The sequence below is a fragment of the Tamandua tetradactyla genome, chromosome 3, assembly GCF_023851605.1.
Source record: "Tamandua tetradactyla isolate mTamTet1 chromosome 3, mTamTet1.pri, whole genome shotgun sequence".
In the NCBI taxonomy this organism is placed as follows: domain Eukaryota; kingdom Metazoa; phylum Chordata; class Mammalia; order Pilosa; family Myrmecophagidae; genus Tamandua; species Tamandua tetradactyla.
Genome location: NC_135329.1, coordinates 143,170,730 through 143,188,283, shown reverse-complemented (window position 1 = coordinate 143,188,283; position 17,554 = coordinate 143,170,730). Strand labels below are relative to the sequence as shown.

The window sequence follows — 17,554 nt, the reverse complement described above, 5'->3', positions numbered from 1 at the left end:
ATGGATTTCTTGTCATGCTTATGGTTTTTCTAACTGAGATTATACAGATTATATGCTTCTTAATTTCCTTTTTATCACTGACAAGGTTTTTTTTTTTTTTACATTTAGACCTTTGGTCTATCTGGAATTTTTTTCCTATTATGTAAAGTATGGAGTTTCTTTTCTTCCAAATGAATAGCCAATTATAATGGTGCCATTTATTAAACAGGCATTCTAAAATATTCAATAAAAGGATTCATAAGCAGAATATATAAAGAGCTTCTACCAGTCAATAAGAAAAAGGTAGATTACCCAATACAAAGATGGGAAAGAGATTTGAATAAGCAGTTTTTATCCATATTATAAATGGATTCCATTTTTCTTTCTAAGTGGTTAGTTCTAGCATAGGCAAAAGTTACTGAATTATGCATCACTCTCTTACATCCAGCCACCTTTCCAAACTCGTCCTATTACTTTTAGTAGTCTCTTGGGTTTCCAGACAGACATTACATAATCTGCAAGCAGAAAAAGGGTGCCAAGTTTTATTTTATTTATTATTTAGACAGATATTTTTCATTATCTTAGTACATTAGCTAAAACCTCTGAAACAAAGTTGATGTTATTGGTAGCAAGCATCCATGTCTTATGTCTGATTTTAATGGAAATGTCTTCAGTGTTTCATAGTTTAATCTGGTGTATGCTCGTGGGTATTGGTAAAGAGCTTTAACATCAGAGTCGTGGAAGTTTGCAAGTGTGTGGAGCGTGAAGGGGCGCCATTGACGGAGGGCCCACATGGCATACCCAGCACAGGCTTAATATGCCAATTTTCTGGCAAAGAGTAATAAAGTTTCTTGAGGAAAGGCTGCCTTTTCCTATCACACAGGTATGTAAGACAGAGACTTTTTAAAGGGATGGTCCCAGAATGATATCAAATGTTTTTTAGGGAGGCACTTATATATATGATGATCTGTTTTTCTCCTTACTCCTCTATTCTTAGAATAAATCTCACTTGGCCATAGTGTATTATACTTGTAATATAATGCTGTTTTTGATTTACAAAAACATATTAGTAATTATTATATTATATTTGTACCTGAACATGGTCTCTAGTTTCCTTTGTGGTATTGTCTTTATCAAATCTTGGGATTGAGGTTATGGTAATTCTTAAAAAATTTGAGCCTTTCATTTTTTACAGCGTTCTAGAATAGTTTGCATAACATTTGAATCTTTTATTTTAGGGTTGAATACAAAGGTTATCAAGTACTGGCATCAAAGTTTTATTGGCTTTTAAAAATAAACTGAGGAGTATTTTTCCCCTAACAGAATGGAGTAGTTTAAATTACCTGTCCCACAAAAGTCAAAAGTATAAAAAAATCTGGACCTGATGACATTTTTAGTGATAGACTTTAAATGACCATTCTAATTTCCTCTATTGTTATTGGTATATTTAGGTTTTCTAATTCTTTCTGGATCAAATTTGGTAGTTCATGTCTGGCAAGAAAGTAAGCCAATTTCTTTTCTGGATTTTAAAGTATATTACAATATATTAAAATTTAATAATCCTTCCTAATTTAAAATATAATAAGATTATGATTATATTTCTTTCTCATTCTGACAGCTGTATATTTTTGGTTTTTCTCTGTCAGACTTGCAATGGGTTTATGTATTTTATTCGTTTTTTATTACTTAGTTAAGGTGTGGACCAACTCTTAGTTCAGATTATGGCAGGCCTTATAAAGAGAAGGCCACAGAGAGGAGCCAGAAGCAGGAGGTCAGTGGGAACCCAGAAGAAAAAGGAAAAGACATAGCTAGAGAACCCCACGATTCCAGCAGCCAGCAACAGAACACTAAAATCTTCAGAGAGAAAGCAAGCCTTGCCAATATCTTGATTGGACGTCTGGCCTCTGAAACTGTACACCAATAAATTCTCATTGCTTAAGCCAAACTTTCATTGTGTGTTATTTGTGATAGCAGCCTTAGCAAACTAACATAGTCTATATTCCTTTGAGAAGCATTTTAGCTGAGATCCATAGATTTTAGGACAAATATTTTCTTTTTTTGGTTAAATCTTAGATATTCCTTTAACTTACTAAGATATATAGTACGATGTAAACTGGTTTTAGAGAATCCAGATTAAAAGGTATATCTGGAATAGAAAGTCTTTTTTGAAAGCTTTAAAAGCATTAAAAAATTATTATATAAAAAATGCATTGCTTTTAGAATTATCAGAAGATAAAGTAAGGAAGAAAAATAATCAACTGGAATCCAACCGCCTAGAGACAATCACTGTTAACATTCTGGTGTATAACATTCGAGAAGTTCAGAGAATGCCTTGGCGTATACCTAACTCAGTAAAGGCATTTTAGTCCCTGTTAACAACTGCATCCAGAATCACAGGAATACTCTCCCAGGGAGGCTGTGTGCATTTGTGTTTGGGTGGTTTCCAGTCTGTCCCTCAGACAGACTTGGTGGCTCTCCACCAAAAATGCGCAAACACCTGGGTAATCGTGAGAAAATTGTGGAAGCAGCAGAGCTGCGTGCTTAAGGGGAGAACTCAGACCATGGACAGACATAAGCCTGGTTCCAGCTCTCCTGGCTATATGACTTTTGAAAAGTTATTTACCTCTCTGTGCGTCTTCAGCATCCATAAACTACCTCGTGAAGTGACTATAAAGGATAAGTGAGATACATTTGGACTCACATCGTGCATGTGCTACAGTAATCTGCACTCTGATGTGGTGTCCTGACAGAGAGCTGAGCAAAGTCCTAAAGAGATGCTAGCAAGCCAAGCAGGTCCTCCAGAGCTGGTAGCATCTAATGACCCCTGCCCTTGACCATTCTATTTGAGGGGAGATGTCCACCAGCTGATGGCAGTGAAGGAAACTTCTCCCAGGTGTGTGGCAATGACTAAGAACATCGAGAGAAAACTAACTTTGAGGAGAGGAGAGTGCCATGCATGCCTGCCATCTGAGCTAGGCTCAACCGTTCCAGCTGGAAATATTTTCCTTTTTCGCTCTTAATCCAGAAGGTCATGTCTGATGAGGGGTTTTCCTCTGTGCTCCCCTCCTGTGTGGCACCTTTCCATTCTCTTATCCCCACCCCAGGCCTGGTAATATGAAGTTAAATAATTAGGGATTAGAAAAAAATGAAATAACTACATTTCTCTCTACAATTTAATTCTTTAAGAAAAAAAAAGACACATAAGATTGGTAAGAGGGCCTTTTTTAGAGAAGTCATATGTTTTAGGATATTCCTTGAGGTTTTATGGATCACCGTGTTTCCTATTTCTCCTATCTTTGCAGAAAGGTTAAGTTCACAAGGATGTACCAAACAGGTAGTTGGATGTATGCTGTAGTAACTAAGGAAGGGAAAGGAATCAACAAATCCTCAAAGATTTTTCCAACAAAATGGTTAACAGCAAAAATAATTTTTAAATAATCTTTACTTTAGTGATCCTGAACACCCAAGTGGCATGGCACTCCACTAACTTAGATCGAAACACAGTGCTCTCAAGAGTATGTGTTTTTAAAAAATGAAGGGAAGACAGAGGGAAAATAAAATAGAAAGCGGAAATTTTTGTCACTGGGTCTCCACAATCTAACTAAGAGATATAAATTTCTCTCGATTCATAAAATTAAACCTAGAAAGCAGAAGTGACAGAGAATGTGGGGAAGAACTCCACAGATCTCGCCTATGCTAGTTTTTATTCTGAGTATGGAACTTAAAGCCTGAGCAATGTTAGTCTAGATGTTCTGAGGGCAATTTCCTCTCACACATATGTGAAGATTTAAATCACATTCCAGCTCACAGTCTTTGACTTCTGCAGCTCCGGGGGGGGCCCCTCAGGGGAAAATTCTTATAATGTTTATAATGGAAACAAATGTACCAGGGACTAGTAGGAAGGAGAAGATGATTTCCAAGAAACTGTGAATGTTTAGAAAATTTCTGCAGTATCCAAATTGCTTTACTGTTTATGTTTTGTTTATAAACACACGGAGACACTGACCTGTAAGACGTAAAATATGACAGCTGTCAGTCCAACCCAGCTGTGAAGACTGTACATATTGGGGATATACTTGGCATTGTGGAAATCAAAAACGGCCACCAGAGAAATAATTGCAAGTATAGCAGCAACGGCATTTAACCCTGCGTGGATGGATTTCATCAGGAGCTTGCTGCATTTCCAGGTCCATGGAAGTCTGTACACGATGATAGCTAGAGAGAGACAAAAAGAGACAGAATGTGTGTTTTAAATCAACACAAGATGAACAATTTGACGCTGGACACTCCCTTTTCTCTTGGCTTCTGCTTCTCCCCCATTTCCCTGTGTTATTCCTATGTCTCCAGGGGCTCATTTAAGAGTTCTTCAGCTGGCATTTTTCGTCACTCACAAGCAAGAACACTGGCGCCCCACAGGGTTGGTCCTAAGGCTTTTTCTCTCCCTGCACCCTCCCTGTGTGTGAGCTCATTCACTCTCACTGAAATGCAATCGACATGGCAGGGACTCCAAGATTTATATCTCCAGTCCAGAACTTTCTTCTGAACTCCAGATCCACTTATCCAACAGCCTTCTTGATGTCATCATTTACATCTCTTCCAAATATCTCAACATGTCCAGAGCTATATTTTTGATCTTATGATCTGCTCTACGCTTGTTGTCTCCTTTCTTTTTAAATGTTAATGTGTGATAAGAAAAAATATGCAAAATATTAAAACAGACATTACACAAAGGAGTATATCTAAATGGGCAATAAACATAAGAAAGGCACAAAACTTCCTAAGTCATAGCAGAATGCAAATTAAAGCCAAATGAGGATATTTCTATCACCACCTGAATGGCTAAAAAGTGAAAATACCGAGAATGGCAAAGATGTGAAGCAATCAGAAGTCTCATGTTCTGCTGATGAGGCTGTAAAGGAGAACTGCTTTGGGAAATCGGCAGTATCCACTTAAGCAAAACTTACGTATACCTTATGATCCAGGGATTCCTCTCCTGGGTACATGCCCCAAAGAAATATGTACTGAAAGACCTCTACTAGAACATTTTTAGCATCACTGTAGTGTACCCAAACTGGATATTCCCCAAATGCCCATCATCTTATGGAATGAAAGACAGATTGTGATATATTTACACCAGGGAATAATAAACAGCAATGAGAAGGGATGATATAAAACTACATGCAATGATATGGATCCACCACTAATGTCAATCCCAAGAAATCAAACATAAACAAATATATACTGTATGATTCCGTTTATATAAAGGTACAAAAACAGGCAAAACTCCTCTCTGTAGTTAGGAGTCAGATAGTGGCTACACTTTTGAGGAAGGGGAATAGCAAGGGGGAGGGGAATCCATAGGAGGTTCTAAGCTACAAAGATTCTTTCTCTTCACCTGGGAATTGGTCACACAGGTGTGCATGAGGGAAGACACATCAAGTTATACACTTATATGGACAATGTTTGCAATAAAAAGGGGCTTTCTATGTCCAGGTTCAGCCAATAGATTATATGGCCACCCTAATCAGCATGCAATTATTTTTTGTTCTGAAGACAATATCCTTACCTATACATCCCTCCAGCCCATGCCAGAGAAAAGTTAATTTTAATCTGAAAATGTGTGGCAGATTAAAGAATACTCCCTAGGAAGATGGATTCCATATCAGCAGTGTATCATGTATGCTTCTTAATTCCCAGCAAGAAAAAGAAAAGGTAGAAGCCTCTTTCCACAAAAGATATTTGTAATTTGAATATATATAGTGTTCTAGTTTGCCAGCTGCTGGAATGCAACACACCAGAGACGGATTGGCTTTTAATAAAAGGGGATTTATTTTGTTGGTTCTTCAGAGGAAAGGCAGCTAACTTTCCACTGAGGTTCTTTCTTACGTGGAAGGCACAAGATGGTCTCTGCTGGTCTTCTCTCCAGGCCTCTGGGTTCCAACAACTTTCCCCGGGGTGACTTCTTTCTGCATCTCCAAAGGCCTGGGCTGAGCTGCTAGTGCTGAAATGAGGAATGCCGAGCTGCTTGGCTGTGCTACATTGCGTTCTCTCATTTAAGCACCAGCCAATTAAGTCAAAACGTCACTCATTGCAGCAGACACACCTCCTAGCCGACTGCAGATGTAATTAGCAACAGATGAGATTCACCTACCATTGGCTCATGTCCACAGCAACAGAACTAGGTGCCTTCACCTGGCCAAGTTGACAACTAATCTAACTACCACATATAGCTTCATAGGAAGGAGAAGTTCTGGGGAAGATGGCGGAAGAAGGCGCTCCAGGACTCAGTCATTCCACTAAAACAACCACTAAAAAGAAAGAAACCGTCTTAAACAACTATTGTGAAACCCCACAGGCCAGAAGAACAATGTACAGTATCGAGGGAAGAAAGGGAGGAAGAAATTGATAAATTACGGTCAAGAACTGTAAACAGTTCTCTCCACATGGTGGATACTGGTGTCCATTCCCTAACCTCGCAGCAGGCCACCATGGGGTCCAGTCCCTGGCTAGATGCTGATGACGGAAAGGAACGTGAAGATCCTCTTCTTTCCCAAGAACAGGGGTGAGCATGTGGATTTTGATTAGCAATTTTGGATTGCTGGGTCCTAGTTCTGAGGAAGCTATTGATTGTTTCAACCTGCCCCGGACAAGGGCAAAGATGGTGTAGATTTAAAGGCACTGCGCTTCCTCAGGGCTGCGGGCAATGCCTGAAGGGTTGCACTTTCTGGGAAGACCAGGAAAGCTCAGCTTTGGGGAACTGTTGGGGAAGACTTAGGCTCCCTTCCTGATCCCCTCCCTAGGGCACTTTGGAGCCAGTCTGTGCCCTCTTCGTGAACACCGGCCTGGAGTTGGCTGTGAAGCCCGAAATGGGAAAGTCCTGTCTGGGTAAACCCTCCCCTCAGAAATCTCCCCCCAGACAAAAGCAGCATGAGACCACAAAAGGAGTGTAAAAAACTATAGAGGCAGACAGTCTTGGACAAAGGCTGCCAGCTTCAAGTCTATCTGAGAGAGGGAGGTCTGTGTCTTGGGAAGAAGAGTGAACAATCAAACACCTGTAAATGGGGAAATCCATAATAACTAAAAAGAAAAAGCCCAGGACAAGACAGAGGTTCAAAAAGACAAGAAAATCCCTGCACACTTTATTTGCCTTGGACAGCCTTCCTGATCAGAGTGCTAGAGCTTAAGAATAACTCTGTCTTATCACTAGCTTGTTACAAAACCAAGAAACAGACATCTCTGGGAGTAATTCCCAGAATTAAAATATTAAAATGTATAGTGTGTAAAAAGAGACTACAACACAAAGAAAAGGAATGATGGCTCATCCAAAGAAAGAATAAAGATACAGAAAACACCAATGAAGAAGAGGAGAATGTAGACAACAGCAAACAAAGCCTTTTAAAAAATGATCATAAAATTGCCAAAGCAAAGTACAGAGAAAGAACTAAAGGGTATCAGGAAAAAAATAAATGAGCAATATGAGAATCTTAGTAAAGAGAGAGAAATTTTTAAAAGGAACTAAACAGAACTACTGGAGCTGAAGACCATAATAACTGAAATGAAAACTGTCCAGGAGAATTTCAAGAGCAGGATAGAGCTAGAGAAGAAAGAATCACTGAACTTGAAGATAAGACATTTAAAATGCGTCAGGCTCAGGAACAGAAAGAAAAAGAAATATCAGACGTGAAAACAGACTAAGACAGCTATGGGACACCATCAAGGGCACCAACAAATGCATTATGGGAGTCCTAGAAGAAGAAGAAAGAGAGGAAGGAGCAGAAGGAATAGTTAAAGAAATAATGACAGAGAACTTCCCAAACTTAGCAAAAAATGTAAATATGCACATTCAAGGAGCTCAGAGAACACCAAACAGGATAAACATGAAGAAAAATATACCCTGTCATATATTGATTATACTGTCAAATTCAAAGGACAAAGAAAGTGCTGAAAGCTGCAAGAGAAAAAAACGTGTTATGTACAAAGGGGTCCCATTTAGATTGAGCACCAAATTCTCATAGAAACCATTAAGGCAAGAAGGCAGTGGGTTGAAATACTTTAAGTACTGAAAGAAAACAATTGCCAACTAAGAATTTTATATCTGGTGAGACTTTCTTTCAAAAATGATGGAGAAATTAAGAAAATCCCAGATAAACAAAAACTGAGGAAGTGCATCACCACTAGATCTGTCCTATAAGCTATGCCAAAAGAAGTTCTTCAGACTGAAAGGAAAGGGTACTAGACAGTGGTTCAAAGCAGCATAGAGAAATAAAGACCTGCGGTAAAGGTGACCCTTTGGGTAATCATAAATGCCAATATTATTGTATTGTTTATGCAACTCCACTTCTTATTTCCTATAGGTGCTACAATGAAAATGCATAAAAAGTAATGATAAATCTGTTTGGGGACATACTATGTCCAAAGATGTAAGTGGTAACAAGTACAAAAAATGGTGGAAGGGGACAAAGAGGTATAGGAAAAGTACATGTTCATGCTATTGAAGTTAAGTGGGTATCAAACCAAATATGATTGCTGTATATTAAGTATGTTATATTTTAATCCCATAGTAACAACAAAGAAAATGAATGAAAATTATACTCAGACAGAAATGAGAAGGCACTCAATATGATATAACACAAAAATTCAAACAAATAAAACAGTAGGTGTTAGTGAAGTAAGAATACTGTTTTTTCCCCCTCCTCTTGCTTTTTCTCCTCTGATGATTCAGCAGCACAACCTATGATTCCCTAGGAGTGTTCACGGATAGCAAATGCTTCTTTATCCAGTGACTTGGAAATGTCTTATCAATAAAGTGGAGCCTTTTGCAATCTGTGCAATTAGGCAGCGGTAAAAAAAAATGTGCAATATATGAAAACCCAATAATAACACATCTCTTTCCTTGTTTAGCCTCTCTCTCTATATATATATGTATATATGTAAGTAAATACACACACATACACCACACACACAACTGAACACTTGCTAAGCAGCAGACACAATGCAAAGTGCTTTACATGCTTACACTTTTTCATCTCAACTCTGTGAAGAAGGTACAACTGTACAGAGGAGGAGGCTGAGACAGAGAAATTAAGTAACTTGCTCAACCTCAATGAGTGTTTATAAATTAATATTATCATTATGTTATTGGATCCTCCTCCTTTTCCTCCCCCTCCTCTTCCAAGCACTGCCTGGGGGTGGGGAAGGGCGGGCAAGAAGGAATCTTGGATGAGCAAACTTGAACATCCACATACAAAAAGGAAATACTGAAGATGTGTTTGCTTAAAAAGCAAATTACAAATGATAAATCATAACATTTTTTTCTCTCCCCAATCTGGATCATATTATATCAAAAATTCCAAAAATCAAAACTAATCTCTGATGTTAGAAGTCAGGAGTGGTTGTCACGACTGAAAGGGATCACAAGAGGGATTCTGGGGCGCTGGGAATGTTATTTCTTGGCCTGGACGCTGGTTACACAGGTGTGTTCACTTCACAAAACCACGGTCACTTATAGATTCAGGTGTTTATTTGCATACATGTTGATCTTCAGTAAAAAGTTTACTTAGAAAAATGCTGCCAGATTTTCAAAGACAACTCTGTACCCAGTAAAAAAATTTTACTCTTTCAATACTATGGGCATTAAAGAAAGAATGCATCAAAATTTCCATAAACCTGAAATCTATCCCGTTTGAGTATCAAACCTGATTGCTAAACCTTCTATGTAATTTAAATGCTTTTTAAGTTGGTTGCACACTAGCTTTCCTTATCCAGCAGTAGCATAAGTGGAACATAATCGAATTTTTTATTGATGATTTGTGGTAATCAATAAAACAGTAAATTTGTCCTATTACAATAAAAGAGAAGTCCTTAGGGGTTTCTGAAGCATGAGAAGTGCTTGCCTCTGACCCAAATAGGCTCAGACAATTCCAGTTTGAGTCCCTGGGTCTAGTTTAGAATTCTACTTTCTCTTCTTTTTAGTTCCTTGCTCATTTTAGGGTGCCCACCTCCAACTTCTCCACTCAATCATTCTCCCCTATGCTTTATTCTCACCAGCCTCTAATTTCCAGCTTACAAATTTTTACGTTGGCAAAAATATAACATCTGTTAAATGTGAGTGGTGAGTATGTGGGGACCTATTATATTATTTTCTGTAAGGTTGAAAGAGTTCCCAATAGTTTTAAAGTTAAAACAATATTTTGTAAGCTTGCAAACCTGATAGCCAATTACTTTCAAAAATTACATAGACACCTTGTGAAGATCCAAGGGCTCTCCCGTGAGTGGGAGAGGTGATCTTCATTCATGGTATACCCAGCATCTTCTCTGACCACATAGAGGCTCGGCTGGTGAGCTGAGTATGCATCAGAATGCTCTCTGGAAAAATGAAGGACGATTGCAAAATACTAGCATTTGCATAAGCTGTTTACATGCTTTTAAAAAACGTGAAAGAACCTAAGTATAGTGGACTTCAGGTGAAATGGGCAATGGTAACAAGTCAAACCACATTTCTTAAACAAGAAGCTATTCTCAACAGTTATGAAAACTGCCTGGAGAACGGAATTTAAATATTTCTCGCTTCTTTGGCTTGGCACTTACAGGACACCATTCCTGAGGTTCAGTGAGAAGGAAGAAAGAGGTCTCATAAGCCCATGAGGAGGGGAAATGATATAAAACAGCAACTTGTGACTTGAACAAGGGTTTTCTGTTAGAGTCTTTAGTGGAAAGACCATTTTCCCCCAGAAAATATGGATACATATATATGAGAAATACATTTAAAATATTTTTAAAGGAAAAGTTGTTGGTAGTGGAGTATGCAAGTGGGATAAACTAAAAATAAATAAAAGAAAGAAAAATACATGAACACCTGTGCATAATTATTCTTTGGACAATGAACAGGAAAATATAACTTGAAATTGAATTTAGCTATTAGAAAATTCTTGAGTCCTAGCTGCATAGTCAAAACTCAGAAATAAGTAAAAATATTTATTCTCTAAATGTAACCTCTGGTTTTGAGGCAGCTTTCCATCCAATACAAAAATACCTATGTACACAAATTTGTCATATAGCAAGCAATGCAACTTTAGAATTTGTCAAAGTGTGTGTGTGGCAGGGAGGAACCAGGGGTACGAGAGAAATGTCTCTGTTTTAGTTTGCTTGCTGCCGGAATGCAATATACCAGAAACAGAATGGCTTTCAAAAAGGGGAATTTAATAAGTTGATACTTTACAGTTCTAAGGCTGAGAAAATGTCCCAGTTAAAGCAAGTCCATAGAAACGTCCCATCAAAGGCATCCAGGGAAAGATACCTTGGTTCAAGAAGGCCGATGAAGTTCAGGGTCTCTCTCCCTCAAAGTGAGAAGTCACATGGCAAACACCGTCAGGGTTTCTCTCATTCTGGAAAGGCACATGGTGAACACGGTCAGGGTTCCTCTCTCATCTGGAAGGGCACATGGCAAACATGGTGACATTTGCTAGCTTCTCCTGGCTTTCTGTTTCATGAAGCTCCCCAGGAGGCATTTTTCTTCTTCGTCTCCAAAGGTTGCTGGCTGGCGGACTCTGCTTCTCATGGCTATGTCGTTCTGCTCTGCTCTCTCTTAATCTCCTTTCTCCAAAATGTTTCCTCTTTTATAGGACTTCAGAAACTAATCAAGACCCACCCAAATGGGTGAAGACATGTCATCACCTAATCCAGTTTAACAACCACTCTTGATTTGTTTATATCTCCAGAGAGATGCTCTAATTACAGACAGTACTGAATAGGGATTATACTGCCTTTACGAAATGGGATTTTGATTAAAACATGGCTTTTCTAGGGTCCATATGTCCTTTCAAATCAGCACAGTCTCCAAAACAGAAAACACTTTAACTTTAGTTCTTCTATATGTAAATATTGTGATTCATGAGGAAAGGAGCATGTCTTATCTTGTTCACCATCACTTTCCCAGTATTTAGCACAAAGTTTAGCACATAGTAGGAAGTCTGTAAGTATGTGTTAAGTAAAAAATCTTAAGAGAGCACAGTATTCCCCAGGAAATGAGCAAATCCTCTTTTAAAATGGACAGAAACTCAAGACATTGATCCAAACGTTAGCTAATATGACTAAATGGTCTTTTCAAATAAGCAAAAGTATTTTGCACTTGGAGCCACTTAAGAGCTTTAGATAATCTTTAAACGAATCAAAAAATAAAATAAAAAAGTTATTGAGCTTGAAGTACACTGGAATTTTGAAACACTTGTAAATTCTACTTAAAGCTGGGTTATCCAATATACTTTTCTTCACTCTTTAAGTAAAGTATTATTTTGCTCTCCTTGGCAGAATGTTCAGAACTGGATTATCAATCTTTAAAATTCATTTCCTGTACACCCAGGAGTTTACCAGACTCTATTGAAAGGACCTCAAGTTGAAATGAAAAAGAGAGAATCCTCTTTAAATAAACTCCTTGAAAAAATTCCTGCAGTGACTATCAAAGAGAATCTGAGCTTTGAAACATGACTGTGCATTCAAACTGCCTCAAAACATGAATATTGTGAAACTGAAACTCTTTGGAGAATTGAAATGAAGGAAGCAATTTAAAAGATTTGTTTTAGCATCTTATCACTAGAAGCATCTCTCTTTGAGGTGACAAATCCTCACACTCAAAGAAAGCTGATTTGGTACCAAATATGTGTATGAAAGTGAAAAACTCAACTCATTAGTTAGACATTTACAAATGTTCAGGAATTTTGTGTTGTCAGAAAGATCGGATAAATTTTCCTGGGCCTCATATAGATATGACAAATTAGAAACCATATTTTCTGTTTACCTAATCATGTCATCATAGCCAGGTATTTGGTCTCTAAAACAAAGAGGGGAACTTAAGTTTCCAACCAGCTCTAAATGTTTAGGGGGTGGTGTAACCCACATTTCTAAAAGAAAATCATAATTCAGCTCTAACCAGCTCAAGTGGGAACAGTTTGTAGATTGGGCTGCATCTTACTCATTTACTTTATATAACATCTGGTATACAGCAAGTACTTAATAAATGTCCATTAATGAAATGAATAGGATAATATATGTTGTCATTGAATGAATGAACTAACAAACTTAGAAAAGTGCAACCAAAGTCTCTAGAGTCATTTCAAAGCCTGTTGTGTCATTTTAAGAGTTTCTATAGGCAGAAAAAAGGTATAACAGAGATTTCAGGTCTATCTTTCTCAAAAGGGAAGACTGCTGTACTATTTAAAGGAAAATTTTAAAACCACACGAAGTCAAGATAGAAAACCCTAGCAGTAGTCACTTGCAAATTGGAAGGCCATAGTTTGGATTTGGCCCACAGATGTGTTTTGTTTGATCAGCACAGTTGTTTTGGGGGGGGAGGGGGTTGTGGCTTGCTTACTGTTAAGTTAAATCAGTACTATAAAATCCGGAAATGGGAAGATCTAGAAATTTGGGTGGCATTCCCAAACAGCCACAATCTATTGGAGCTAAGTAGAAGTTTCCTATTTTACTAGGAATTTCAATTCCCTATAGTTCCCACCTTTCAAACAAAGTAGACACCTATACCCTGCTTCATGGGAATCTGACCTTGGGTGAACTATCCAGCTTTGATCCCCTGGCAAACTGATAACATGGTCCGTCAGCAATGTTATTAGACACCATTGCTTATTATAAAAATTATCTGATTGGTAAATATGTCTGGACTTACAGGAACAATGGAAAATCTATCAATACCTGAAGAGAATACCATACTTTAGTCTGACAGTACAGTAACAAAAGTAACTCTATCTCTTACACGAACCCTGGAAAGAGGTCTCGAAAATATTACAAGAGACACTGGCTTCCAAGGAGCATGGAGACTTTAAGCCCTGATCATGCCAGCATGGATCTCATTTCCTGGTGCCCGAGTCATCACCTGGGGAGAGAGTAACTTCCAGAGGGCTTAGTGACTGTTAACATGGATCATTACTGCAGGGACATTCACTGCCTAGTTTGTGTCTGACACTATCCTGCCAGCAAACTTGGATTCTGCCCTATATTCTTTGGAGTAGACTGATGCCCAGTGTGGTCTTGATGGTCTTGTATGGCAGAACAGGGCCCAGGGCCCCTCCTAAATGGGACTACAGCTCCAAACACATTAACACCTGCTTGACCAAGACATAAGTGAAGAAAGCAAACAATTTTCCCAGAGGGAAAAGAATGTAATCATGGATGTAAAGGGATGAGAGTGGGACGGCACTGACTATATCTTAGTCTTAAGCATTTATCTTAGTAAAACATCACATCTTAAAACCCTTTAATGATTATACTAGAGGCCTGATGTTCTATACTACATGGAATGTCTTTGTTCTAAAATCATACATATATATATTGCCCCTTGCACTCCTGCTCCTCTGCGGGAGGCTACCCCTCCAGACCACCTCCACCAGAGACTATCTCCTGTTCATAAGTCTTAATAAATCTATGTCTGCTTCTGTGTCTGGTTTTGTTTTTTTGGTCTTGCAGTGCCACGGACCTGTGCTTTGCACAAACTCAGTGTGGGCCCAAACACCTTGTAAGTCTGAATATTTAGTTGAACCCAGGAAGGCCCCGTGGTAGGTGTTACACACCCAAGCTACTTCACGGATTTACTTTATATCCCTTGTAGGTGTGACCCTGGTTTAAAAGATTGGCCAAGCCTTCATTTACTTATTAAATAGCTATCAAGTGTCTGTTATGTGTTAGGTACTGCTTTACATACTACAGATACAGAGATGAAGAAACCAGATAAAATCCCTCGCTTGGGGAGCTTATATTCTAGGAGGAGGAGGGAGACAAACAATAAATTAATAAATAACCAAAACAGTCAGTGGTCAAAATTTGTATAATACTGCATTTTGAATTTGGAGTCTATAGGGTTTTCTAATGGATTGGATGGGAAGGATGGAAGAAGGAAGGACATCAGGAATGACTGTGTAGTTTCTCCTGAACACTGGAAGGATGAAGTCTCCATTCACTGAGATGGGAAAGCCTGTTGGAGGAGTGGCTTTGGGGTGGGAACAAGACTGAGAAGTGGGATTTGGACATGTCTACTTGACATCTAAATGGAGAGCTTAAGTAGGCAGATGGATATTCAGGTCTGGATTTGAGAGGAGAGGTCAGAGCTGAAGATATAAATATGGAATGGTTTATACATAGCATTTAAAGCCAAGAGACTGAGATCACCGAGGAAATGAGTGTTGAACAAAAGGAGAAGTGGTTGGGATTCTGAGCCTTGGGACACTTTACTCTTAAGAGATCAGGGAGAGCTTTCTAAAGAGAAACTAGCAAAGGAAACTGAGAAGGAGCAGCCAGTGAAGAAAGAAGAACCATGAGAGTGGATGTTCTGAACACCAAGTAAAGAAAGTGTCCCAAGGAGGAGCAAAGGATCAGTCATGGCAAATGCTTCCTTCTGCTCAAGCAAGAAGAGGACGTAGAATTTACCACTGGCATTAGTAATGTGGAGGTCATGGTTACTATTATTTAAGAGTAACTGGGGTGGAGCAGTGGGGTGAAAGTGGAATGGGTTTAAGAGAAAAAGAGGAGAGGAATTCGAGATAGGTGTAAACAAAACTTTCAGAAAGTTTTTGTGTTAGGGTGGGCAGTAGCTCTGGGGAGACACTGGGTCAAGAGTGGATTTTTTTTATGATAGCACGATAACATATTGTAAATAATTCAATGGGGAGAGAAACTTGTTGCAGGAGAAAGAAAAGAGAATTGCTGAAAGGAATGGCCTTAGGTAGGCAAGTGGGAGCACAGAACATACTTATATAGTAACCTTCTAATGAGCTTAAGGCCCTAGAAGAAAGATTTCCAGTACAGTATGATAGTCCGTCTTCCCTGAAGTTGACCACGCCAGGAGTTTAGATACTGGAGGAGGGAAATGGGAGGATGAAGGGCGGGGAGGATTTTACTTTAGATGCTGCTGCTATCTTCACAAATATGTAGCTGTAAAATTACATTTTGTCACTAATGATTTAATGATGGTATAGAAATTATCCCTCATTCATTCAACCATTTATGGAGGCCTACCATCTGCCTGTTCTAGGTGCTACCTATTGTAGGTGCTGGGGATACAGCATGAGCAAAACAATCATGTCCAAGACATTTTTATTAGTTACATTATTTGAAGAGATCTGCATTCATTTATTGATAAATTATAACAAAAAATGAGTTTTGTGTTGCCTTGAACTATCTCCTTATGCTCTGTAAAACCCTCATTTCCCTGACATTAATAGGTTTATTATCAATGGTCTTCCTAAAACTAATTTTGGAGTAGCACCTTTGGGGCACATTCTGAAATGAGTGTCTCTACATCTTTGCCAGGTTTTAAGCCAAGAGCTCTTCAAAATATTTAAATGGACTTGGGAATTTGATCACTTTAAGATATATTAACAGGTTATCACGACAGCCTTTTAAGAACTGCTGTTATTCTTTTAAATGCTACTTAAATGTAGTTATGTTCTTTCACAAAATCAACTTCAGATCATTATACTACCAATTTTTCTCCCTACATTTATATAATAGAAGGAGGTGTATACGTGGGAAAGTAAGGAATTGCCAAGACTTCTTTTGCTAAATTTAGACACCCGAATTTTCTACCTTTTACTAAAGAGCACATTCCACCTTGCTGAAACTTTTAAAAGGCCAGCTGCCGCTCTGAGAGCATTTGTTTCATTCTTTTCTGTGGCTTTCTTTCCAAGGTTTGTTTCTCTGATTTCCTGGCCATCTGTATACTCATTTCATGTGAAACATTCCTTTTAGAGACACACAAAGCCTCTTTAAAATTCTCTTTGAAACTCTTCCTCATTCATGTGAGAGTCTATCTAGATTTCCTACTAGATTTTACATTTTATTTTAGTTTTAGATTTCCCATGGTCTTTTATACATATATTTCCAAAATATACTCGATGTGTGTGTGTATCTTTGTTTAGAGTAAGAAAGAGAGATTTAATTTTTCAAGTTTTATGTTAGCCTTGCTTACTACGAATAGATGTTTCAAAGGACTCTTATTGTCTTCACATAGGTTAACATATTGTCTACTGCTTGGATAATGCATTTGTAAAGCATTTTAGGCCTAAAGTAAACCTTAGCCTTCCCTACCTAATCTCCAAATAGTTTACATTATCATAGAAGAGAACAACTCTATTACATCCTGGTTATTATCAGAGATCATTATTACAGACATGGCTAGTTTGTAACACATGTATTTCCCTCTGAACCTATAAACTAAATTATTTACTCCTAGTCCTTCAACTGGAAGCTTCCTACCGCTTGGGGTGAGGAAGTCTAGTGGTCCAAGAATTTAGAAGAAGTGGGGAGAACAATGAATGTGTCTATCTGTATGAAAATGTTACATTCATATCAATTCAAGGTATTATGTGATTAAAAGTTTTTTTGCAAATACAAGATACAAACAGTAAACAGGATGGGTAAGGTTGATAGGACAAACATACAAATATTAATACAAATACACCAATTAAACTGAAAGAGAATAAAATTTGCATAAAACTAGCAGATAAAAATTTCCAAAATAGCCTTTTACATATTTCTGCCCAAAAATGAGCATAAACAGAAAAAGGCCAAAGTT

The 17,554-nt window shown here is 38.2% G+C and overlaps 1 protein-coding gene across 2 annotated transcripts in view; it reads right to left on the bottom strand.

Moving 5' to 3' along the window:
* The window catches only part of CYBRD1 (cytochrome b reductase 1), a 28,072-nt gene that overhangs the window by 8,047 nt on the left and 2,471 nt on the right, over nt 1-17,554 (bottom strand). For both annotated transcript variants that reach the window (XM_077154129.1, XM_077154128.1), the window contains exon 2: nt 3,986-4,194. In XM_077154129.1, coding sequence (XP_077010244.1) covers nt 3,986-4,194 — 209 coding nt within the window. The remainder of the gene's footprint in view (nt 1-3,985; nt 4,195-17,554) is intronic.